Raw genomic sequence first — 26,570 nt, 5'->3', positions numbered from 1 at the left:
ATCTTGTGTTTGAAGATCAAATTTTCTGTTCAGCTCTGGTCTTTTCATTGAGAAAGTTTGAAAGTATTTGGATTTCATTGAATTTCCATCTTTTATCCTGGAAGGTTATGTTTCAGTTTTGCTGGGTAGTTGATTCTTGATAGTTATCCAAGCTCTTTTGCCTTCTAGAATCTCATTCCAAGCCCTTCAATCCTTTAATGTAGAGGCTGCCAAGTCCTGTGTAATTCTAACTGTGGTTCCTTGATATTTGAATTGTTTCTTTCTGGCTGCTTGTTTTTTTATTTGATCTGGTAATTCTAGAATTTGTCTACAAAATTCCTTGGGATTTTCATTTTGGGATTTCTTTTAGGAGATGATTGATAGATTCTTTCAGTGACTATTTTGCCTTCTAGGATATCAGGGCAGTTTTCCTTGATAATTTCTTGTAAGTTGCTACCCCGCTTCCCTCCTCCTCAATTATAGCTTTCAGGTAATCCAATAATTCTTAAATTATCCTTCTTGGATCTATTTTCTAGGTCAGTTGTTTTACTAGTGAGGTATTTTACATTTTATCCTATTTATTCTATTCAAAATTCTTTTGATTTTGATTGATTCTTGGTGTCTCATGGAATCATTAGCTTCCACTTGTCCAATTCCAATTTTTAAGGAATTCTTTTCTTCAACTATACTTTTAAAGGGCTTATTTTCTTCAATGTATTCCCGCCCCCACCCCCTGCCCCCCATCCCCACACTTGGCCAATTCTACTTTTTAAGGAATTGTTTTCTTCAGTCAATTTTTTTCTTTCTTTTCGAAACTGTTGATTCTTTTTTCATAATTCTCTTACATAACTCTTATTTTTTTCTTCCCATTCCCCCCAATTTTTCTTTTACTTTTCTTGTTAGATATTAAAAATCCTTTTTTTTTTTTTAGCTCTTCCAAGAGGACTTTTGGACTTGTGACCAGTTTATCTTCTTCTTTGAGGTTTTACATGTAGACTTTTTGAGATTTGTGTTTGAATCTTCCCTGTCATTATAATAACTTTCTATGATCAGGGGTCTTTTTTGTGTTTTTGCTTATTTTTAAAAAGTAATGGTTCCAAGCTTCTTCTCCAGGGTTCAGGAGCCTGGTTCACAGACTTTCTGTACCAAGGTCTCTGGGGCTGATGGCATATTCATTGAACTGAAGTGGCTCAGTCTAGTCAAGCCTGTTGTGCCCTGGATACCAGGGCTGATGATTTGTCTCTTGTGTTGGGGACTGGAGGCCTTGTAGCTGGCCTGCTGTAATGCTGGCACACTGAGCAAGGACCATGGGGCTTTGGATGCTGATCTTTGCTGTGGCTAAGAGCCACTCACTGGCTTGCCTGGACATTCTTATGTTCCCCTTTTACCAAGTGAGACAGACCTTTCTTGAAACCCTTTTAATTTGTCTTTGGTTGGAAAATTGTTTCATTCTGTTTTTTTGTGGGTTTTGTCACTCTAGAATCATTTTAGAGTTTTGATTTAACATTATTCCGAGGGAAACTGGGAAGAGCTCAGGGAACTTCCTGGCTTCTCTGGCCATTCTGGCTCCACTCCAATTCTATTGTTCCTAGTAGCAAAAATGATATAAAATTTTGCAGATCTCTCTCTCTCTCCTCTCTCTCTCTCTTTCTCTCTCTCTCTCTCTCCATCTGTCTCTTTTCTTGTTCTTTGTCTATCTCTCCCATCTCTCTGTCTCTGATCCTTCTTTCACTTTAATCCTTAAATTGCCCTCATAGTGATGTGACATAAGACCAAGCACAAATTTCTATGGTGCTTTCACTGCCAACCAACCTCTACAGGGGCAAATAATCATAGATTTTTGAGTTAAAAAGGACTCAAACTTTAGAGTTAGAGAACTCTTGATTCCAGTCTTTTTACTTTATATATATAGGAAGCCTGAGAAAAATGGAGGTTAAATAACTTATTTACAAATTCAGAAGAAGGTATTAATAATTGATTAATAAATAAATGTGAAACCCAAGTCTTTCTGAATGCTAGTTCTAGTGTCTTGTCCACTATATCTTGCTCATTTCCTGTTAACATTGACTCATGAATGATTATTCTGTGAATGAAATAATTCCACAGCTTTGGTATGCACTAGATTCTACGGCTATCTGCCTAGCTGTCCCCATCCTTTCCAAGACTAACATGAACAATTTGGCTAAAATAAGGGCCGCTAAAATATAGAAAGTTTGCATGTACACATTCCCCCTTTTTAAGAAGGGGCTGGGATTTTTCTGGCATGACACCAGTATGGTGTTTAGTGAGCATTGCTTTCCTTTGGGAAGGTGTCTAAATAAGAGCCCCCCAAACAAAGCTATAGCCTGAAGAGATTAACTGAGGGTTTCTAGGTCATGGAGTTAATGGAATAATGGATCTGGTTCAAGTCAGCTAAAATCTTGCCTTAGATTCTTACCACCTGTATTGCTCTAGACAACTCAAGCTCTCCCAGTATCAGTTTCCTTATTTATAAATTAGGAATGATAATAACACCAACTTCCCAAAATTGCCAAGAAGATTCAACGAGAAAATATTTATAAAACCTTTGCAAACGTAAAGTGCTTTAGGTAATTTCATTATTATTCTTCTTGTAGCCCCAGAGAAAGATGGCCAGGTAGTTAGTTTCCTCGTATGCCCAGAAATTATCTTGACTCACAACCAGTTCAGCCTCTTGTACTCCCTCAGAGGGAAGAGCTTCCCTGAGTGCATTTGGTTTATCAATCACCAGAAAGCATTAGTTGCTAGACACAGTTTTTTCCCCTCCAACTCAGACACACTTCCTTTCTGATTACTACTTTAGTTGTTTTTCTTTCTTTCTCCCTTTCTTTTTTTTTTTCCCTAGTATTTCAGCTAGAAGGGATGCTGTCAACACATTTTTCCCTCTTGCAAAATTAGCAGTTGTTTAAGGGTAGGCTTTGATTTCTTACATGCATTTGGAGCCATGTTTCCTATACTTTTCTATAGGCCTGTCTTTTGCCAACGTCTTCCACTGAAATTGGGTAAATGCCCAGCCAACGAGATCTGTAGGCCCAGCTCAATGATGAGCTTGCTATACAAAGCGCATAGCCAAAAAGTCTGAGGTTGTCTCAGAAATCTCACACTCTCATCCCCAAACTAATTTGTGATCTCTATTGTAAAAATAACAACCCTCGTCCTTCTGGATGGTCTCTTTGATCTAAGCAGGGACACAACTGGCTCTTTTCAGACGAGAGTCCCGGATTTAGAGACTTGGAACAGAAGAGACCTTATTATTATTTCTAAAGTGATGACATACCTTGATTGAGATTCACATTCATACCTCTCCTAATTCCACCTCCTTGGCTCTTATTACTGCTCCGTACTGCCTTCCGTTTTGCTTTCCCTTGTTGATTTTGTCAAAGGTTTACTGAGTCTTTCAGAAATACTGGAATTGTTTTTGAAAGTCAGCAAGATGATCACTCACAAATCAAAATGTTTTAATGAGATTTCAAAGATATGAAGGCATGAAGATGATTGGGAAATATCTCTATTTATAAATATGTATGTATATTTATAAAAATATATTTATAAAATCATTTATTTAGCTGACATGAAAAAGAAGAGATTTTTGAATCTGAGTAGATGAGTACAATGAGTGTCCATACATTTGAAAAACCGAATTGGGATAAGGTTTGGATGCGGGTGGGTATGGCTTAAATCATCCAGGCTGGTCCTTGGGAAGGAGCCACAGCCTGTTGCCTCAGGAGGTGGTTCTGGGACATCTCAAACTCACATGTCCCAAGTGTGTGATCTGCTTCTCCTTCATTGTTCCTTGTGATGAATTGCATCCTGCTCCCTTCCACTCTGCCCTTTTCCATTGTTTTCTGGGAATCACTTCTTTATTCTTTAGAGCCTCATATGTCCCGTGAGTCACATAATAACACTGGTTCATCACAAGGATGAGCCCTTGTCGCTGGAAGACATTGGTGGTCATTAGCGGAAACGTTAAAATAACTCGTAGTGAAATTAGTTCTGATTCTGGGGTCATTGTCCTGGGGTTAAGGGCCATGACCCTTATTTAGTATGCCCCTAAGTCCCCTAACTCTTTGGTGCCAGTGTCCTCATCTATAAAATAAGCTTTCTTATGGCTCTAGATTTCAGCTCTTTGGATGTTCTTAAAGTATCGCTCTGATCTTGCCAATCTCTGGGCATCAGTTCAAATCTCTACTTCAGGAGATTCCTTCATTGTCGGAGTCTTCCCTCTGAAACATGATTGTCTCCACGGGAGCCCATTAGAATGAGTGCTCCCCCACGCTCGTGGCTCATAGTTTTGCCTTTCTTTATATCTCTAATATATCACACCATGCAATAAAGACTTAATATTTATTGGTATTATTAATAAATAATAAATGCTCATCGAGCAACTTCTGTAACCTCTAGGATAACATAGTAATCTCTCTCTTTGTCATCTAAAGCCCTTTACAATCTGGTCCCATCATTATCTTTTTTTTTTTTTTCTTGCTAAGGCATTTGGGATTAAGTGATATAGTGATTAAGTACTAAATTAGCCAAGCATTGTCTTATCAGTTACACTTAGCACTTTGTAAGAATCCTTGTTTCAAATACAGAGTTCTGACCCATAACAAAGTGACTTGCTCAGGGTCCCACAACCAGGAAGTGTTAAGTGTCTGAGGTCAGATTTGAACTCAGGTCCTCCTGACTTCAGGGCTGGTGCTCTATCCACTGCATCACCTAGCTGCCCCCATTATTATCTTTTAAAACTGATTTCTAACTATTCCTTGACGCAAACTCTAAGTTTTCCCATGCTGTGTCCCATCCATGACAGTTTCAGAGTTTCAGATCGCTCTCCATTCTTTAATGCTTTCCCCTCCTCTCCTCTCCATCACAGAATCCCTACTTCCCTTTAAGCCCCGGATCAAGTGCCATGTTCTGTAGGAGAATTTTTTCTGCTTCTCTCTGTTGTTCAGTGCTCTTCGCCTTCCCACAAAATGATTGTGTGTTTATTAATCTGTGGCCATATTGTTCTCCTCAGTTGGATGTGAGGTCTTTGACAGACGTCTTTTTCAATTTTGTCTCTATTACCAGAGTCTCATACATAGTAAGCAAATGAGCAATGAGTGCTGAACCGGGGCTTCTACGGTAAGATATTAAGCGTGGAGTTTTCTGTCCACAGGGTTCGGTAGGGTCTGCACTGAGGATCTGCTTTGTGGGCTTGCTCCCACTGTGTGGCCATCTCTGTTGGGGCTTCTCTTCTTCAAGAACCAGAGCGGGTTCTCGGTTATTTGGGGTGGGGGTTCTCTGGGGAAACAGCTGTGCTCTGGCTGATGGGAATGTGGCTCCAGGGATTCCATTCTGGAAAACTGGCTTTGGCTGTAGGCCCTTGTGCTGGTTATTTGGGTCAGTCGCCCTGGAACATCATCTCTCCACCATCATCTCCAAGCATCTCTGGTGCTTAGCACAGTGCCTGGCACATAGTAGGAACATCATCTACCATGCTGGTAGAACACCAGCAGCCATACTGTGTTAGAAGGATTGCAAAGCACTTAATCCCCATCTCATCCGGGTCTGTAACGAGACTATTATAGCATTTTCTCCTGTTTTACAAATGGGGAGATCAAGCTTTAGAGAAGTGAATAATCTGACTTCTCTCTTCTTACCCAGTATTACCAGTCGTGATTTTCACTTTTCAATCTGCCTTCTGTTCTCCTCACTCAACTGAAACCACAGCCTCTCCAGAAGTACCAATAGTCTTTTAATTGCTGACAGGGAAGGATTTTTTCTTCCACTCTTCATGCTTATCGATTTTGACCCTTCTCACTCCCCCTCTCGTGGCTACTTCATCTTTTCTGGGGAAGGAAATGGCTCCTTGGGACATGATTCTTTTTCTTGGAATGCCCTGCTTGTCCAGCATCTATAGCATGTGCCCTAACTGTGATGGTCCCTCAAGGCTCTAACCTTGGTTTTCCCCTAAAGGCAATATATGAGACAATAGAAGTAAAATTTAAAGTGACATCAATATTAGATGTTATTACTGAGGCAGCTGGGTGGTATAGTAGCTAGAGTGCCTGACTCAGAGTCAGGAAGACCTGAATTCAAATATGGTCTCAGATACTTACTGGCTGTGTGATCCTGGGCAAGTCACTTAATCCTGTTTGCCTCAGTTTGTCCATCTGTAAAATGGAGGTGATTGTAGCACTTAGTGTTATTATCATAATTGGATGGTATATTCATTGTAAAGTGATTAACACATAGTAAGCACTAGATAAGTACTAGCTAGTAACATTATTATTATTATTATTAAAGGGGGGGAAAGGATAGCTTCTATATATGTCAGAGGCCCTTGAAACCAGCTCTTCCTTATATTATGGATATCCATGCATAAGGGATGCTGGGAAGTATTATTTAAAATAAAAATATTTAAAATGATCCAATAGATCAGAGGCAGTTCAGGGCCAAGCGTGGGCTCTGAATGTGGACGGTTGTTTCTCTGGGTGGGTATTATGGGTGGTGGGTGGGAAGGCCGTTGACCTGCTTTTGCAAACCCGTGTAAGATCTGAAGATGGCCTTCCCCCATGTTAGGAAGGCCTGAGATTGATGCCTCGGCAAATTGGTTTTAAGTATTTTGAATTTACAACTCTCATTATGTTGCAAAGTAACACTGACTTTGGAATGACTGGCTTCCTCTCGCAGTAATTCACCAGCATTATGACAGCTATAGTTTTATAGTGAGCATAAAACCCAGTGAGGTAAGTTCAATGAGGTAAGGTTAGTGTTGGGAGTTTTATTAACAAAAACTCTAAGTATTAACACATGAGTTACAATTCCCACGTGCTTTCAGAAATTTGCTGGAACTGAACTAAACATTAAATTCTGAACTTTGGACTAGTCACTTAAAACCACCTAATTTTAGTGCTGGAAGTAGCCAAAAATGTGAGTATGAAAACAGGCTTTCGAAAGTTGGCTGCCTCCCGTGCCCCACATATGATCTGAATTCTTCGGGATGGAAGATGTAAAACAGGTCGCCCTCCTGGGCTCTTCTCGGAGAGATGGCCCTGTTCCGGGAGGAGCAGCTGGGACGGCGGGTCACCTTTACACCCGGAAAAGCTCGGCCGCCTGGTTTAGAGATTCAGGGGTGTATCAAGCAGCCCCAGAAAAGGCCTGATGAGTGAAGCAGCATTTTACGGTTCGGTGTTGGCGTAGGGATGCACCCAGATTTCAGTGGATCTGTGATTGGACCTGTGTGGGAATGCCCTCTGACGACACAAATTTTAGTCCATTTGGGCCTTTCTGTCCCCTGTGACTCTTCGGAGGTGACTTTTTTTTTTTTTTTTTCACCCCTGGATTTGTGATTTCCTTGGTGCAGGGAGGGCAATTCCACATCAGAAACATATCAATGCTTTCTTTATCCTTTCTTTTCTTTTCTTTCTTTTATTATTTATTATTTCTAATTATGGAGAGTTGCCTAGGGAACCGAGGTGGCTTAGAATCATACAGCCAATATGTAAGGTCTTTGTGCTGTCAAGGCTGTTCGCTATCTGGTCTACCACACGCCCTCTTAGGGAGCCATTATTTAACCGAGTTCCTTTATCTTATATTGAGGGCAGATTTGGGATCTAGGAAAATGGCATGCTCCCTATTATGAGGTGTTCCATAATAAAGAAATGGAACCAGTGTTGAAGAGTGGATGGAGTGCCGGGCAAGGAGTCAGCCCAACCTGGGAGCCAGCGTTCCATCTGATACTTATTAGCTCTGTGACCACGGACGAGGCAGGGAGACTTGCTGAGCCGAGGTGGCTCCCTAGGATTTATCTGCTAAACCATAGATGGATTCCAGAAGGGGAATGGGCTGCACCGGGAGAGCAGAGGCTCCCACAGAGAGAGCTGGGAGGGACTTCAGAGGCCATCTCGTCTGACTCTTTAATTGTGGAATTAACCAAAGTCCAGGACTCGGGGGAAGTGACTTCCTCAGAGTCCTACAGGTATCATGTAATAGAGGTAGGTTATTATCTGCAGCCAGAGGCTGGATGGTCTCGTTGGGTGTGTTGTGGAATGGATTCTTTCACATATAGATAGGAGTGGATGATCCGTGAGCTTCACAAGTTCAAATTCAGCTCAGACACTTCCTAGCTGTGCGATCCTGGACAAGTCACTTAACCCTGCTTGCCTCAGTTTCCTCTTCTGTAAAATGAGCTGGAAAAGGAAATGATCAACAACACTAATATCTTTGCCAAGAAAAACCCCATTTGGGGTCATGAAGAGTTAGACACAACTGAAAAGACTGAACAACAAAAACTGACCCCTGATAAGTTCCATATCTGAGGTCCTAGGATGTGAGTGTGATTCTGACTGTAATCTGTGAGGGAGGGAATTTCCACAGTAGAAGTTCCCATCACTGATTAAATCAGGCAAACAATGACTCCCCCTCTCAACTATTGATAATGTATTTTGAATTTCTCTCCTTACCTTCTTCCCCACAACTTCATTTATTGAGCAAGTTTGAGGGAACCAGGAAAAGACTCATCTGCAAATGATGAGGTTGGCTGATGGTTCGCTAGCTCGTCTCCCTCCCTCCCTGCTGATGGCCAGCAAGCTTCCTGGACTTTAGAGAACTCTCTAGAATTAGGATCAGAGTGGACACAAGACTGCACGATCCAGCCTTCCTTTACACAGTGAGAGTGTCCTTTGCCAGCTGTCTCACTTTCCTCCTCCAGAGAGAAATGAAGGAGAAGTGGTGACTTCCTCTGGTCCTTAGGGAAGACTGGGCATTCTGCCTGGGGCAGTGCAACAAGTCTCCCCCCAGTGTCCCATTCTGCTGCTCTGTGGGTGTCGGACCTTGATCTCGCTAGACCGAGGGCTTTTTCTCTCTGAAATGAGAACATTAGGCCAGACAGCCTCTAAGGTCCCTTCCAGCTGCAGAGAAGGATGCTCTGGAAGCTTGTGCTTGTGGCAATTGGATGCAGAGGCTGATACGAACACTAGGGAGGTTGGGGAAGGATTGCTTCCTGTAGGAGGTGGCCTTTGGGCTGAGTGGAGCAGGTGATGCTTCCAGTGTTTCCTAATTCTGTTTGCTAAGCTAAAGAAGCGAGATGGGCCTCTCACAGAGAGTTAATTGAAAATGTTGGACCCTCCTGAGGTGAAGAGGGAAGACGGCACCTCACTGACAAGTTGGTGGAGGCCGCCCTTCCCTTTGTAGCTTCTGGATTCATTTTCATGGTGGGATCACTGAGGGTGATTGTTTTTCAACTTGAAGCCCTCATCAGTGGCAAATTTTATATGGAATGGCTCTTAAATGAGTCTTGAGAATGTTGAGTGCTTTTCCATCAAGAACACCAGCCCAGCACGGGCCGGGGCTCCCAAAGCCAAGCAGCCGTCCCGTGGCTCGTACGGGCTGGAGTCCTGGCAGCCGGCGACACTTCCTGTTTCCCCGTCTGTGGGGGCCTGACTATGGAGCTCAGCTTGGGGAAGAGAGGCAGAAGAGCAAAATCCTTGGGCTGCTGTCAGCTCACTGGAGGCCTATCCACAGACACGTCGCCTCTCTGTGCCTCAGTTTACCCATCTGAATGATTTCCAAGGTTCTTCCCAACTCTCTTAGTCTGTGATCCTGTTTTTTCCCCTTTTTAGTGATTGTCCATAAGATTGTAAACTCCTTTAGTTCAGGAACTACCTTTTTTTTTTTTTTTTTTTTTTTTTTTTTTTGTATCTCTGGTGCTTAGCCCAGTGCCTGGCACATAGTAGGTACTTGTTAAATATTGATTGATTATCCAGACTTGTGATTTCATTCTTACAGGGAATCCCAAGGTTGGAGAGTTCCTTCTCCAAAGGCAGATGGGAAAACAATTTGTATCTTAGGACGCTGAACTGCACTGTGTCAGAAAAAGGCCTCACAGCCAGGTCTTCCTGTCTTCACAGCCAGTCCCCTGTCCACCACGACATACGGCCTCAGGATTCTATCAGAAGAAAGTTAAACTGAGGCAGTTCAAATAATGACAGTAACAGTAATAAACAATGTTAATAATATCTGCCCGCCATTTTGCATTTTAAAAAGCATCTGTCATTTAATTTGATCCCCAGAGCAACTCCATTGAAATTGGTAAGACAATTGGATTATAGATCTAGAACTGAAGGGGAACTCAGTGGCTTTCTAGGCCCAGAATGTTAAGTGATTTACCCAGAATTCCATAGGTAGTAAAGTACAATCAAGATTTGAACTCAGGACTTGTGATTCCAATCTTTTACTCTTTCTGCTATTTCACCTTGCCTCCCAGATGATGCAATTATTTTTATCCCCATTTTAGGGAAGAGAAGACCAAGGCTGGGAGTCACCAGAATCGTGCTTTCCCCATGGTGCCACACTCTCCCTGCCTCTGTTAGGCAGTGTCACCCTTCAGTCCTGTGACTTCAAATGCACAAACAATACAGAGGCTCCAGCCCTGATCTAAGCAGAAATATTGAGGCTAGCCCTCTCTTATAACCTAAAGGGTCAGGCTCTGAGATAGCCCAAGGCTACTTTCTAACATCATTTAGGTAACTCAGTGAGCTTCAGACTTGGGGTTCCTTAATCAGGCTCTTGCTCCCCTCTCCCAGCAGCAAAGCCTTCTGCAGGCCCAGCTCCTCTAGGACTGAAGTGTGCAAATTCAAGTCAAGGCTAAGGGTCCGGACTTTTTTGCCAAAAGTCACAGAATCGACCATTTGATGTCGCTCTAGATGATTCTTACCCTTTGAACATTCTGTGTATACCCAAGGAATTGTTTTTTTCCTTCCAATTTCAAAGTAATTAAATACTTTCATTTATTTCACTCCAGTTTCCAAAGAAAACAGAAAGTGGGTTATTGAGTGAAGAAGACCCAACTGGGACTATTTTAGCCATTTCCCCAATTTTTTTCTCTGGGACTTGATAACTTGTTCATTCCAGAAATCTGGGGGGTGACTAAAACTGGCAGAATTTTGTCTGTTAAAAACAAAAGGGTCATGACACTAGATGATCTGAATGTGAGAGATCATACTGAGTTACAGGATCCTGTGATCACTGACGTGGGGGAACCTTTGGGGTCAACTCCAATGCTCTCATTTTAAAAAGAAGGAAACTGAGGCAGGCTCAGGAAGATCAAGTGTCCTCAAGGCCACATAGGGAGTAATTGTCCAAACTCCTTCTGACCTTAACAACATTGCTCTGCCCACTGTGCCACACTTCCTCTCAATGCGATTATTCTATGCTCTGGGGCCAGACATTCAGGCCTTTTCCACTCTTTCTGGAGCATCATTTTGGGTTTGAGTTGAGCCCCAGAAATGAATTTTCAAAGCATCATCCCCTCCCCCCAAGGCATCCTGCAAAAGGTCACACCGTGTTAGCAAAGAACCTCAGAAAATACCGCTCACCATTGGAACTGGACCGGAGTCCCGGGTGCTGACATGAAGATTAATGGCGCATCGTTGCAACTTTGGCAATTTGGGCCAACTCCACGGATCTCTCCCTTTCTTTTCAAAGCACCATGTGAACAACGTGTTCTCCGCTGTCAGGTAGTGTACTGCATGTTCAGGCCTTTTGTAAAAGACCTGCATAAGAAGAGAAAAACGAGATAGGAGAATGGAAAACGCGGTTGCGTGTCTTCGTGAGATGGGGAGAGGGCTGACTTCTTTTGTTATTCCAAGGGATGATGGTACTCCTGAGTTTGCCAAGTTTTATTAGTCAACGGGCTGCCAAAGTTTGAGCAAGAGTCAAGGACGCTTAAAATTATGTGGTGTTGAGTGAAAAGTCAAAGAGAAAAGAGCTCAGAGACCAAAATACATATTTTTAAACTTTTATCCATCTACCTGATGCTGAAATAGAACCCAGACTTTTCTCCCTTTCTGATTATTTTTTAACGTACTCTCTAGAAAACGGAGAAGGTTAGTGACAGAGATTTTTATTAGTTCGGAGCTGATCTAAAGTAATTGGTGATAGAGCTTGTCCTGGGTGGATCAACCCCTTGGGCTCACTCCCGCAATGGCTCTGCCCACCTTTTCGTCCCGGGTTTTTCAGCTCTCCCAAACCAGAAGGACCATTTGTCTGCCTGCGGTTTCACACCATCTGGAAGTTCAAATTTGACTGCAGAAATGATGTCATCCTTGCTTACTGCAAACCAGGCTAGCATCAGTCAAAAGCTGGATGTGGTTCAGGGCCCCAGTTGTGTCTTGATTTAAAAACTCCAGATTTGGTTGGTGATTTCAGGGGTTGAAGGAGACTCCAAATATGGAGAGGACATGATTGATGGGCCCTTGTTCAGTTTCCTTTGAAGCCGAGAGCATGTTTTCCTGTACGTGGAAAACACGCTCTCCCGACGTGAGAACTCACCTGGCTCGGCTTCCCATTGGGGGCACTCTGGGCTGTGCTGGCCCATCACGCCTGCCATTTTGAATTTGGGTGCAGCAAATGGGGTGTGGACGTTGGCCACCTCTGCCGCTCAGCCTTTATGACACATATGGGGAGATTGCTGCCACGGCCTGGCTCGCTTTTTAATTTTCCCCAGCTCTGGAAGGTGTGGCTATGGAGGAGAGGGCACAGCTGGCAGGAGGGCTGAGTCTGTAAGCTCCTTGAAGGTAGTGTTTGCCTTGTTCCCCGGCTCTGTATCCATATGGGTCTGGCCCAGCCCCTGGTCCCGAGTAGGTGCTCCACAAGTGCTTGTCCCTGATTGATAGATGTATTTCCTTCAGCTTCCTGGTGCTGCTCTACAGCAGAGTTCCACCCAGTGCATCTTATTACCTCTCTTACAGTGGATAATTTATGCTTTTCTCTCTTTGGAGATGGAGCGATTCCTTTTGAACTAGAGTTACTAGTTAGGGTGTGGACTCAAATATGGGACTGATCCAAATTAATCAAAATCAGATCAATCAAAAATCAATGTAGAATACTCTCTCTTGGACAACTTCAAAGCTTAGCGAGCACTGTTACAGGAACTCTAGTGACCTCATGGAACACAGAAGATTACTATGGAAACAGTTCTGGGGCATGTCTTCCATGTGGCACTAGGCCATTGTTGAACTTTGTACTTATTACCACTCAGGGGAGAGGGGGAAGGTGGAACTTATTAAGTTTTCACCATGTGCATTTATTAAACACCTATTGTATGTGCCAAGGATAGTGCTAAGCTCCATGATCATGGGAACATGGACTTGAGAGATGGGAGGGGTCTCTTTGAACTGGGAAATGGGGATAAGAATGCCCCAACTCCTTTTCTTCATGGGATGGTACCAATGTCGAGTGGGATATATGTCAATCAAGAACTTGGCAAACACGAAATACTTTGGTGGAGCCATGATTTCATCAGTAATGGCAGCGACTGGCATCCATATAGACAGCACTTTCAGCTGAGTGGTAGAGTGGTGTATGGAGTGTTAGAATTTGAGTCAAGAGTGTAATTCTCGCCTCATGGAGTTAACCAGCTGGGCAAGCCAGTTACCTTCCCAGCATCATTTTCTTTTTCTATAAAATGGGGACAATGATACCTACTTCCCAGGGTTATTGTGAAGATCATATGGGATAGCATGTAAATGATATAAATGCTATTATCTTTCAACAAATCTGTATGTAGGTGCTATTGTCCTTCCTGTTTTTCAGTTGTGAAAATGATTGGGGTTGAGAAAGGCTGAGTGACTTACCGATGCTCACATAATTAGTAAATCTTTGAGGCTGGATTTGAATCCAGTTCTTTCTGATCCCATATCTAGTACTTTCTCCAGGATGCTTTGATAAGGGACCTTTCCTCAGTGATACAAATCACATTTTCTCATCTCCTGCAATTATTTATTATCGAAGCCCTTCTGTGAATCCACCCAGGGGAAGCCTCTCTTGGTCTGTGAATGTTCTGGGAGTTCCCTCTTACTCACACCCCATGCCATCCACAGCTCTGTCTCCTGCTCTGCGCCTCTGGACGTGGTCTCCCCACCCCAGGGGGAGCTCCTTGAGGCCAGAATCCTCGCCTCCGATCTGTTATTTTAACCTTCCCCCAGTGCATAGCATACCCCAGGCAGCTCCCAAGACACAGTGATGCTTTGTTCTGTTTCAGGATTTAAGTATGGTCAGACCTGGGTGTGGGCATGTGGAGGGACTTCTGTAACATAATAACACCTGCCCATAGGGTTGTTGTGTATATTGAATGAAATAACAGTTGTAATAAATCATTTTGTCTTGGGTAAATGTAAGTTTACATGTTTTATGTACACATATTTACATTTACTATTAAAATAAAATAATGAAAATAATCAATATTTAAATGTCACAACAATAATTATCTTATCATGCAAATATAAACAAATTTAATACAGGTACATTTAAAATAAATATTTAATAAGTTTGATTTTAATTCAAGACTAATAAACTAACATAATAAATAATTATTATGATTAATTATGCATGATGGTGGGTCTTTCTGGAGTCACATCATCACAATAGATGAAAGTCTATTTCTGCCCACTTTCAGCTGTGATTGCAAGTCTTGATGTAATTTCTTGGTCAGTGCTTTAATAATATTCTTTGTCTCCTTAATTGGTCTACCTAAATATTACTTACCTGTACTTTCTATTGAGATTTATTCTTACCAAGGGGATATTATTTCTCTATAAACAAATCTGTCTAAAATTCCCATAAGATATATTTTCTAAAGTACATATATATCTATATATGTCTAGATCTATAATGTCTGTCTGTCTCTGACTTTGTATCTCCCATAAGATGCTCACTTTCATTTTCTATTGTCTGTTTCTATGTCTCTGTCTATATCTATTTCTCTATGGTCTGTCTCTGTCTGTATCTTTGTCCTTTACGATCAGAGATATGGTATTCCCAACCTTAGATGTGAGTGGGATGGAAAGCCAGTCATGGCTGCAGACTGCAGTGGAAACAAGCCCATTCTTGCCACTTAGAGCCTGTGAGACCTTGAACAAGACACTTATTGACTTTACTTTTTTTCATTTGCTTTTTTAAAAAAGATGGGACTAGATGATGTCTAATGTCCCTGGAAGCTCTGAGTTTATAATCCTACTTTTAAACTCTGCGTTTTTATTTCAATTCTTATTGAGCAAAACATGTATTCATTCATAGCATTCTATTCTAAGGACGGCTAGATGGCACAGTACCCCTCCCATAAGCATTGATCTACTGTTTGCCAGGCACTATGCTAAGCACTGGGCATATGGAACCAAAAGTGAAGTAGCCATTCCCTCAAGAACGTATATCCTAATGAGAGAACTATGTGCATGTTCTGCGTGTGTATTATTTGTATATTTATAAACAATACAGACGTTTGTATTTACATATATCTATGTATAAGTAAACACAATTTGTGTGTCTATTTGTATTTATAGACTGTCTCAGGAGTGAATAGAGAAGGAGGTTTTGGGAGGGAGGGCACTCAGAGTTGGGAAGGTGGGAAAAATTTTCCTATAGAAGGCAGCCTTGGAGCTGAGTCTTGAAGGCAGTCTTGGATTCCAGGAAGTGGAACTGAGGAACAAGAGCATCCCTGGGCAAAGACAAAAGATGCAGGATGGAGAGGGGGGTGGTTAGATTAAGAGGGCTGGGCCAGAGAGGCCATGGCAGGAGGGACACGTAAGAAGGTTCTTTTTGAGAAAGAAGGACAAAGAGGAACAAGAAGAACAAGAAGAAACATATCATTAAAATCACTTTAGCATGCTCCTTTGGCAGAGATGATGACAGGAAGGTAGACCGAGAGGGCAGAAGATGTTAAGAATAACATGACTTTTACGTGGTCCTTCAATCTGAATTGACTATTATTTCATTTCATAGGATTTTAATCCCCCTCACACTGTGCTTCATATTCATAAGTGTTTATGAGTAGGGTAGCGTAAGAACAAATAATTTTATTTTAATATAAATGAGCACGACAAGAAGTTGGGTTTAGCTGCTCCTGAGCAAGGGATGTCCTGATGATGGTGTGAATGATCTAAGAGTGTCCATGCTAGGGACAAGCTGGCATTTATTTTCTCAGCTGTGTGGTTTAACAGGCAGTGTGTTGAACTGCCTCAGTTTCCTCATATATAAATTGGGAGAAAATAACATTTACCAAGCAGGTTTGTTATGAGAATCAAAGGAGATAATATTTGTAAAGTACTTAGCACATAGTTATAAAATTATTATCATCTCTTCATCTTATCAAAATTTGGCTCATTTAATTTCTTTCTATAAACAACTGATTGAGATCTGCTAATCTCAAATTATCCATACAATCAAATTCATAATTGACAAATTGAGATAATTTCAAGGTTATTTTGAGTAAAATCTCCATTACTTCCCTTTCAATCCTGTTTCTAGGTTGATGCCTTGAGATTACGATTGGAGGAGAAAGAATCTTTTCTCAACAAAAAGACCAAACAGCTACAGGACCTCACAGAAGAGAAAGGGACATTGGCTGGAGAGATCCGAGATATGAAGGACATGCTGGAAGTGAAGGAAAGGAAAATCAACGTACTGCAGAAAAAAGTGAGTCCCTTATGGAATTCTCCTTGGATTGAGAGCCAACAGGGTAGTGATCCTGCGTAGTATTAAGGAACCAGTGGAGAACCTGGATTGGGGAAATTACAGGACAGTCTCACCAAACAGATGGAGAAATTGAATTTCTTTCTCTGAAATTTTAGAATGGGAAATGTGCATGTTCACCTTTGGTTTTTTATTCGTCAATAGTCTTACTCAATTGTTTTCATCGTTTTGTTTTCCACTGAACTTGTATTTTTATTACCTGGCAATCAAACCACAGTGAATTTATGACTTCACCATTGCAGAACCTGGGGGTAACACTTGTAGCTGCAAAATAAATCCCCGTGCAAAGTTGGGCTTTGACAAAAATAAAGTCTGAAGGATGGAAAAGAGATTTGGGTATCTTACATTGATATGATCTAATCCAATCAACTCGGAGTTAAAATTCCCCAAGTTATTTGTTCTTATGGGAGAGCCACCCAGTTGTTTTATGGTCTGCCTTAACTGTTCTCATTTCTCCAAACTTGAGCCGGATGTCCTTTGTTGCCAAGCCCACATGCTTCTATTCCCTCCATGCTTAAAATCCTTGGGTTGGGGGAGTGGAGTGGGGAGAGCAGAGAGTTTCTTCCATAGTGCCTTGTTTTAGCAGTGGATCAGACTCAAGCCTTTGAATTTTTCCTTTCTTTAATTTCCAGAAGGACATGATGGATGTCTGAACATAATCAAACTTGAATTAAAAAAAAAAATACTCGCTCCTGAGGGTTATTGGTGAACCAGAGGGTCCACAGCTCAGAGAATGGTTCTTATGTCTCTTACCTATAGACTCTCGTTTAAAGAGTTCAAGGTCCCAGTAATTGCCCATTAGGCACCTACCCAGAGGACCCCCTCAATCCTCAAGGCTAGCGGATGTCATGATATTAGTGAGCCTCAGGAAAACCTGAATTCAAATCCAGGCTCAAACCTTTATGACCTTAGACAAACCACTTAACCTGTGTCTATCTTAATTTCCTCATCTGAAATACAGACAAAATAATAGGGGCTACTTCCCGGATTGTTATGACAGATAAAACATTTGTAAAGCACTTTGCCATAGAAGTGCTAGCCATGATCCTTGCTGCTGGTTCATGGGATAAAGGCTGCGTTCTGGATCTTCTCAGGCCCCCGCCCAGCCTTCCCTTCCTCTCCCTGCACTGGGCACATTCTCTGCCCGTGGAGAGCATGGCTCAGTTGGATGATGCTGTATTGGAGTTTCCACTACACTGGGTGCCTCATTGTCAGTCTCCCAGCTGCCCCACCACACAGCTTTGCTTGTGCCTGTGGATCTTTCCTTCCCAGTCTCCTTGGTCCATTGAGATTGTCATTGAAACAAAGTTTGTACAAACTGTGCCAAGGGAAATGGTTTGCAAATGATTACCTGGGTAATATAAGCATTTAGTAGCCAACTATGGGGCCAGAAGGGAATGCTTATTTATAACCTATGAAAGGTCTTCTGTGTGGGTGATTTACATAGCAAATGTAAACATGATCGTCCAGTGGGAGCCTTTGGGGTCCTGAGAGATTGTCCAGAACAAGGGCTGTTCCTGACCTTTTTCGTGTGTCCCGGACCACCTCTGGGCAGCAGAGTGAGGAATCCTCTCATAGATCCCAGCTCAGCATTGTGTCTTTAAATTTGTGAAATAAAATCCAAAGTATGACAAAGAAAAGTGGTTCTATTGAAATACAGGGATCCAAATTTGTTTTAAAAGTAGTTTATGGACTCCAGTTTAAGAACCCTTAATGACCTGCCCATTTTACAGTTGCCAAAATCGGCCCAGGGTCATGAAGAGATTCCCCGAGTCCCAAGGCTCAGAAGGGCAGGGTGGAAATCCAATCCTGGTCCTTTCATTCTCTGCCCCAGCCCTCTTTCTTCTGTAGCACTTCATTTAAATAGTGATCCTATGGAATTTTCTGTGCATGTCAGCCATCAATCAGGGCATATAAATTGACCTTGATATGTTTTGACTTTTTATACTAAGTTTTTTCATGTAGCCAAATGATATATATCAGAGTTTTCTTTTTTTTCTCTTTGGATCTTTTTGTTGTATTGTTTGAGTTCATCTGTGAGACTTTTATTCTTGCATTATTTCAAAAAGGTCTATTTCATTAGTGAGATGCATTACTTCATGTAATGTCAGTCAGCTTTTCCCACAATCCTTTGATTTCAACATTGTCATGGTTTTGCTCATTACGAATGACTGAAGTTTCATATTTTCTGAATCCAATTTTTCTTTAAAGACTTTACAAGTCTTTGTTGTTTTTAAAATAAGAAAGCAGTGTTAATAGCCTATTTTCTATTTCAATTTCAAATTATAAATTGAAATGGAAAAAAAAAACCCTATAAAACTTGTAAGTATAATAGAAAACTCTGTTTCCCATTATGAATGATGCAGTATATTTTTCAAAAGTCAATTGAAGTCCTAGGTGTTTTGCTTTGTTTTGTTCTTATTTTATAAGCTATGAGGGAAGGCTGCAAAGGTCTGTGCACGAGGTGGAAGTGAGGTAAAAGGTCATAATCCATCACTAACTTAGGTCTTCTGAAAGGGTGAAATTAGAATGAGAACAAGGTCAGGGCCCATGTCTGGTGTCCCTGCTACATTAATTCTCCAACCTTTCCACCTCTGAGCCTGGATCCCACGTGGATAATTCTCATTCTCCTCGTCCATCTCCTCATCCGTCTCCTCCTTGTCCACCTCCTTCTCTTCCTCATCTTTCTCTTTCTCTTCCTCCTCTTCCTCCTTCTCCTTCCTCTTTTCTTCTTTCTCTCTGATCCTTGACTCAGGAGTTCAACACCCCCAGGATATCTAGTACAGGGATGTGTTAATTAAAATGTAATTTTGGACAAGTCACTTAATTACAGTTGCTTCATCTGGAAAATGTTCCAGAGCCACTCCCTCCAGTGAGCATTATGAATTGTAAATGCCGAGGCCGTGATGGGCAGTTGCTGTGGGCAGTTAGACAGGGTAGCACATGGGAAAAGCCTTGACTTTGGGGCCAGAGAACCTGGTTCAAATTCCATCTCTAGTGTTTTCATTTATTTAAAGAAATTAATTAAATTTTTTGAACTTCTTTACCTTCCTTTTTGGTAAAATGAGGCAGATAAACTTGATGACTTCTGAGCTTTCTCTCCTGAAGAAAACCACAACACCTGGACCAGGGACAATCTGAATGCTGGATCTTTTATGTAGGACCCTCAGACAGTTTGTGTTGCTTGGGTACCATGTCCAAATAGCCCCCTGAAAAAATGAAATTGGTTATCTTGGGGAAGGTTGGGTTGGGAATAGCCTTCAGGGAAATTTGGATTAAGGTGTGCAAGCATGGAATAATAATAATAATAATAAAAAACCCATGTCGCTGTCAGAGGGGCAGAAGGACTCCATATTTCTCCCTTTTAGGAACTCTGGCGTGGGTGCTTCCTTTTTGTGCCAGGAAAATGGGCTTCAATAGCTGTATTTAACTTGGCAAAGCTAGCCTGACACCTCATATCTGTCAGCTCAGTCTTTGAAAGAATCTGTCTTTAAGAGTTTCATGAGTAGCAATGGGTCAGTTCTATTTCTGGACAGTGGCTTTAGCTGAGACGCCCCCCAAACTCATTAGCAGCAGCTAATGGGAGCCTAGACTACAGGGCTTTGTTGGGGAGGAGCTATGTTCTTGGATTATCTAGGTCGAACACATTTGAAAATGCTATAATCCAGGGCAGCTAGATGGGACAGTGGAGAGAACACCAGCCCTGAAGTCAGGAGGACCTGAGTTCAAATCTGGTCTTAGATACTTAACACTTACTTCCTGGCTGTGTGACCCTGGGAGAGTCACTTAACCCCAATTACCTTCGCAAATTATATATAAAAGAAAGAAAATACTATAATCCCAATTGGTGAAATTTGCTGGGTAATGGAACCAAGGGATTGTGAATCAAAAGCCAGAAGGAACCAGAGATATGATCTGATTCAAGCCCCCCTCTTTTATAAATGGGGCTAAGAGTGATTTGCCCACAGTGAGCTAGGTAGTAGGTTATAGAATCAGGATTTGAATCCATTCAGAACCCAACTGTGATTCTATCACTTTTCACTTATCACTATAAACTCATCAGTTTATAGAAGGGGCTCTTATCCACTTTTCCAGGCTATTTCCCCTAGCTAGAAAGTGACTGAGCTGAAATTTGAACTCAGGTCATCTAAGTTCTAGCTCAGGACCCTTTCCTCTGCCCCTCAGTTAAGACTGTGAGTCGGAGAGATTTGGTTTTTCTCTCCACTGATCTCTGGTGAGGAACTAGAGGCCCCCATGCTGGACTCGATTTGATTCCATTTTCCAGGTCTCATTCTGGGCTCTGGACTGATGGAGTGCCGTGTAGCAAGATTGGATTGGAATAGGAAATGTCCTAAAGAGATGATGACATGGAGCGTGGGAGGCGTGGGGAACAGCTGCTTCAGAGCATGTGCAGTTCAGCTCCATCGAGACTGAGGAGCCCTCGGGACCAGACTGTGACCAGGAGCATGGAATGGCCCCTCGTCACGGCCCACCGGAGGCTGGGAGCTTGGGGTCGATATTTTATATCAGTGAAACTGCGGAATGTTTTAAAGGTGACCTAAAGTTCTGGTGGCTCGGGCCCTCATTTCAGTGAGTGAGACCGTGCGTATTGAGAGGTAGCGCGTCTGCCGGTTTCACACAGCCCGTGTTTGTCCGAGATGCCTCAGTGCAACAAACTCCATAGATTGGCAGGATCTTGTCAGCCAAGGGGCTGCACCCAGAGAGTCCAAGTAGCCCGCGCGCTTTTGGACGCATTTTGTCGGTTATTGTGATATTGTGAGCAGCACATGGGGTCAGGAAGGAGTCCAGGCCTGGACCCAAGTTAAAATATGACCTCAGAAACTTACTATCCATGTGATCCAGGGTCAGTCACTTATTCTGACTCAGTTTCTTCATCTCTAAAATGGGGATAATAACAGCATCTATCTCCCAAAGGATCAGTTGTTGAGAAGATCAGATGGGATAACCTATAAAATACTTAGCATAGTGATTGACACAAAGTTAAGTAAGTGCTTAATAAACACTTATTTCCTCCTCTCTTTCCTAAAATTAAGCCTAACTTGATCTCCCAACTCCCTATTCCTGCCCCTAATGGATCCTAGATCTTGTCCTCTGGCACCAAACTGGATAAATATTCTTCTCTCTCCTCTACATTACAGCCTTTTAAGTGACTCTAGATAGCTATGATGTTGTCCCTCAATATTTTATTGTCCAGACTAAAGATTCCCATTTTTTCCAAAACACCCCCTCTGGATAGTTTGCAGCCTTTTAATGTTCTTCCTAAAACACGGAGCTGTGGCCTGAGCCCAGTGCTGCCGAGCAGCCTCCCGGGGCCCAGGATCTTGCTCTCCTCTCCTCATTCTTGGAAGGCATACTTCCTTTAATGTGATTACATTAGCTTTCTTTGATGACTGTGTCTTGTAGCTGATTCCTATCGAGTTTGCAGGCCATTAAACCCCCCAGGGAGTTTTTATATAAACCACTGTCCCCAGCTTGTATTTCTGAAATTGATTTTTGGAAAGCAAGTGTACGATTGCATTTTTTTCCCTATTAAATTAAATCTTGTTAGATTCAATGTAGTGTTTAGTCTTTTGGGACCTCTTTGGATTCTTCCGATGTCATCTGATGACTTGGGATGCCCTGCTTGGTGACATCTGAAAACTTGATACTGAAACTTTCTTGTTAGACCTCCTCCCCCCACCCCAAATGTGAAACAGTCCAGTTCCCAGAAGCCATTTCTGGTTTCTCCACCAGGGGCCTCTCATCCAGTTGAAGCAAAATCATTTATGATGAACCTTTAGGTCTGAGCAGCCAGAAATTCAGAACCTACCTGATTCTATTTACTCCCATCTTCCCCACATCTGCCCATCATTTCCATAAGAATGGCAAGGGATGCTTTATCAGTTAACAAGAATTCTTTAAGCACTTCTTGAGTGATCAGCCCTGGGGATAAAAAGACAAAAAGTGAGACAGTTCCCGCCCTCAAGCACCTCGCCACATGCTTTGGTGAAGTCTAGATATGGCATTCTGACCTCTTGGTCCAGTTCCCCTGTTAAAAAAGGTAACCAGACTGGTTTGATTTGACTTGCTCTTGATGAAGAGGCCATATTGGTCTTAAAAACAATAACATACCACATCCTTATGCATCCCTATACTAATATGCTATAGGATTTCCCCAGGAATAAAACTCAAAACACTGGACTGTAGTTTGCTCTTGCCATTTTCTTCCCTCATTCCCCTTTCCCTCTCCCTTCCCCAGCCTTGTGTCACTTGTCCTGTTCTCCATGCTCTTTCTGCCATTACAAAGCATGGTTTAGCCATCATCTTGGCCAGGGTTTTCACTGTTCAAGGATGGGGATCAAGTGATGAGTTCATCCTCTGCAGCTCATTATTCCTGCCCTCTCTCATTATTTATCATGTGTATCAGCTCCTCATTTGCTAATTTCCTGTCATCCTTTCCAGCCCCCCAAATTATTGTTCTTTCAGAGAAGAGAGGGTGGACAATAGCTGGACAATATGGCTTCTTTTGGTTGACAGCCATCATCTTCTTGTCCCTGGGCAGCAGAAGTGATGCTGACAAGTAATTGACAGATGGATCAGGGTGTGGAAGGAATTGAGGGTAACCCACTTCAGTAAGTAGAATGATGATGGTATCTGTGACAAACAGGGAAGATACGATCATGGACCAATTTGGTGGGAAAGGTAATGAAATTTGTTTTGGATATGTTGAGTTTGAAACACAGTTTGAAATATCTAATTAGGAATTAGTGATGTAGGATTAACATTTCGGATAGAAATTAAGGTTGGATATGTGGATCTAGACTCTTCTGCATAGATCTGGTGATGAAGTACATGTTGAAGTTAAAAAGAGAGAAGAGAGAGAGAGAGATGGAGGGAAGGAGGGAAGAAGAGAGGAAGGGAGGAAAAGAGAGGGGGCGGGAGAAAGAGGCAGAGAGGGAATGATAACGAGAACATAATCCATGTTCACTTAATAGGACAGAGCCTTGAAAATATCATCAGTGGCAAGATATGCACCCAGCAAAGGAGGCAAAGAAGGGGTGATAGGAAAGAAATGAAGAGGACCTATGGAAAGGATACTTTGGGGGCATGGAACCCTTTGGCAATCTTGTGAAATCTATGGAACCTTTCTCAAGCTAATATCTTGAAGTTCCTAGGACAAAATGCTTAGAATTACAAAGAGAGAGAACTAGAGTGAAATAGAATAATCGAAATGTTTTAAAAAACAATGTTATGGATCCTGGCTAAGAATCCCCAACCTTAGAGAGCAGAGTGTCCTGAAAATCAGGGGCAGAGAGAGCATCCAGGAGGAGAGGACAGTTATGTTTCCGATAGCCCACTGGGACCAAGAAGGACAGCGTCTGAGAGAGGATGGTCAGTCAGTTTTGACAACTTTTTGGTAATTTTGGAGAGAATTTTGCTAGAGGAATGAGATTTGAAGCAAGAAGTGTGCATGACTTTGATGAGTTTGGCTAAGGGAGGGAGGGGAAATATGAGATTACAGCTTGAAGATGTAGTGTCATTTTTTTTTAAATTGTAAAGCCCGGAAGAGATGTAGACATGCTTGTAGGTGGTAGGGCGAAGGTCGCTAATTAATGTATTTTATTTATCTATTTGTGACTGTCTTATTTTCCCCTAGTGAAAGGCAGGGAAGGGCTGTGGGATTTTTGTCTTCGTGACTTCAGGGCCCTTCACACAGTAGGTACTCAAAAGCCTGCGGACTGACTCTGTGTGCGGGTGTCCAGGTTGGGGCAGTGCTTTGTTAAGTGGCAGGAACTGGAATCGGTTTCATTTGAATGCCTGGATATCTTTCTCTTGGCATTAGGTCGGTGCCAATGGCTTTGGTGCTAATTGGTTTGAACGCTGCAAATACTCCCTGGGAGTATCTGTGCCCTCTAGATTGCGTGGCTGCTAATCTGGCTGGCACTGGGCCACCTTCGCTTGGAACCCAGCCTGTGAAAAATAGGCTAATAGAGCTAGTCAACTTATCCTGCCACTCACAAGCCCTTTCCCCCTCCCATTAAGATATATTCCAAATGTTCTCCCTGTCCTGGTCTTTGTGGCTTTCCTCGGTCTGCCTTCCAGGGTTCCTTCTGCTTATATTTCATCTTCCTTCTCTAGCTGGGTGCAACATTTGGGGAGACCTGGATCCCCAGCCTTGGTGTCCCATCTCGCTTTTTCCAGAGCTGATCCCTTTACCCAGAAGGCACTTCCTTCTTACTTGCCTCCCAGAATCCTCATCTTCCTTCCGATTTCAGCTCGGGTGTCGTCTCCTCAGGGAGGATCCCCTGTTTCCTTCAGTTAATTCTCATCTCCTCCCTCTCCTTAGCCATTTTTGCCCTGATATTTCTGCTTCTCTTTCTGCTTCTGCTACCAACCTCCCCGACCCCAGGAAGAAGCTAATCCATTCAGCTCCAAACTCCATGAGCCCAGGCATCTCAGCAATCATGGACCTTCTGGTTTCTATCTTACTTAACCTCAAACAATCGCTACTCCCCATTTGGGAAAGGGCTGTCCACTTCTGGAAATGGATTTTCCTATTGTTCCCCTCAGCATCGCTGCAACCTCGCAGACCAAAATATTCTTTCCTGGCCCCAGCATCCACTATGTGCATTGCCTCTGATTAGAATGGAAGCTCGTTGAAGGCAGTTCCTGGTGCATTTTTTTGTATCTGTATTCCCAGAATTTAGCACAGTGCTTGATATGTAGCAAGCATTCAACTAATTAACAAACATCAGCTAATTAATAACCAATTAACTCATGCCTTCATTCACTGAGCTAGACATACATCCTTATTTTTTCATCTCATGCAAAAGGCAAGGGTCAAGTCAACTCACTGAGTATTTTTTAAGCATCCTCTTTATGCCCATCATGGTGCAAAGTGTTGGGATCCAAAGTCAAAAATCAAATAATTCCCGTCCTCGAGGACTCAGCAAATAATGGAGGGGCTTAGAACCCAGAGCTTCTCCCCCATCTCTGGTTGACTTCAACCATGGTTTGCCTTAAGAGAGAAACTGGACAATGGGTCCCTCCTTGCTTAGTAGGGATATGCTTAGAATAGTTAGATCTGTCTCCTTAGGAGTTCATTTAAAATGTTCAAGAAATGTTCTCCCTTGTTTGTCATGTCATCGTTGGTTGTTCAATGCCTTGGACAAAAACACATCTGCTTGTGTTAAAAAACATTGCTTAGACTTAGAAACATTTACTGAGGCAGACTGAATGTAGCAACTGACTTAGAGTCGGATAGACCTGACCTCAGGACCTGCCTCTGAGATTAACTAGCTTGGGACTGCAGTTTCCTGATCTGTAAAATGGGGATGAAATTGGCAATATGAAGAATTAGTCAGCAGAGTTGTTTGTGGTTTGGGATTTCTCCAAAAAGACCGGAACTTCCTAGACTATGGAGGTGAAAGCCTCTGCCCTCTGCCTTTATCAGATCTCATCTGTGGTGTTCTGTTCAGTTCTGGGCTACAAGGTGAAGTCAAGACAGTGATTAATTGGAGAGGGGCAGGAGGAGCGCAATCTGAATGGAGAAGGATGTGGAGTCTGTCATATGAGGAGAGCTTAAAAGGACTGGGAGTGGTGGGGTGCTAAGCCTGGAGAAGAGAGGGGAGGGTCTGTGGCCCTGGCAGTGTCTCTGAGGAGCTGAAGGCCTGGCACTGGGGAGACAGATCTGATTTTTCCCTTTGTCCTCACAGGGCTGAACGGGGAGCAGTGGAGGAAAGTTAGAGAGATTAATGTTCGATGTCAGGAGAAAACTTCCTAGAAATGAGAGCTTTCCAAAAAGAGAACAGGAGGGTCTGGGGGTGGGAGAGAGAGGTTGGAGGTGGGCCTCCCTGGGTGTCTTCAAGCTGAGTCTCCATGTTACAGTAAAATAGGAAGTCCTTTTGTTTGTTTATGGTTTGGAATCAATGGTGTCTAAGGACCCTTCCCAAGTTCCTTTTGTGGAGAAAATACTGTCTGCATTACTTACCCCAAAAAGCCTGTTATGAAAATTGAGCTGGGCCATGGAAGTAAAGTGCTGTAAAACATCAGTAGGATAGTAT

General features: G+C 42.5%; 1 protein-coding gene across 1 annotated transcript in view; it reads left to right on the top strand.

Annotated features, from left to right (window-relative positions):
• Nucleotides 1-26,570, top strand: part of ERC2 (ELKS/RAB6-interacting/CAST family member 2) — a 981,774-nt gene that overhangs the window by 327,109 nt on the left and 628,095 nt on the right. The window contains 1 exon segment of the mRNA XM_031952165.1: nt 16,282-16,449. Coding sequence (XP_031808025.1) covers nt 16,282-16,449 — 168 coding nt within the window.

Source organism: Sarcophilus harrisii, chromosome 1 (assembly GCF_902635505.1).
Source record: "Sarcophilus harrisii chromosome 1, mSarHar1.11, whole genome shotgun sequence".
NCBI classification, from domain to species: Eukaryota; Metazoa; Chordata; class Mammalia; order Dasyuromorphia; family Dasyuridae; genus Sarcophilus; species Sarcophilus harrisii.
Note: the sequence above shows the minus strand (reverse complement) of the source record. Positions and strands in the feature narration are given on the sequence as shown.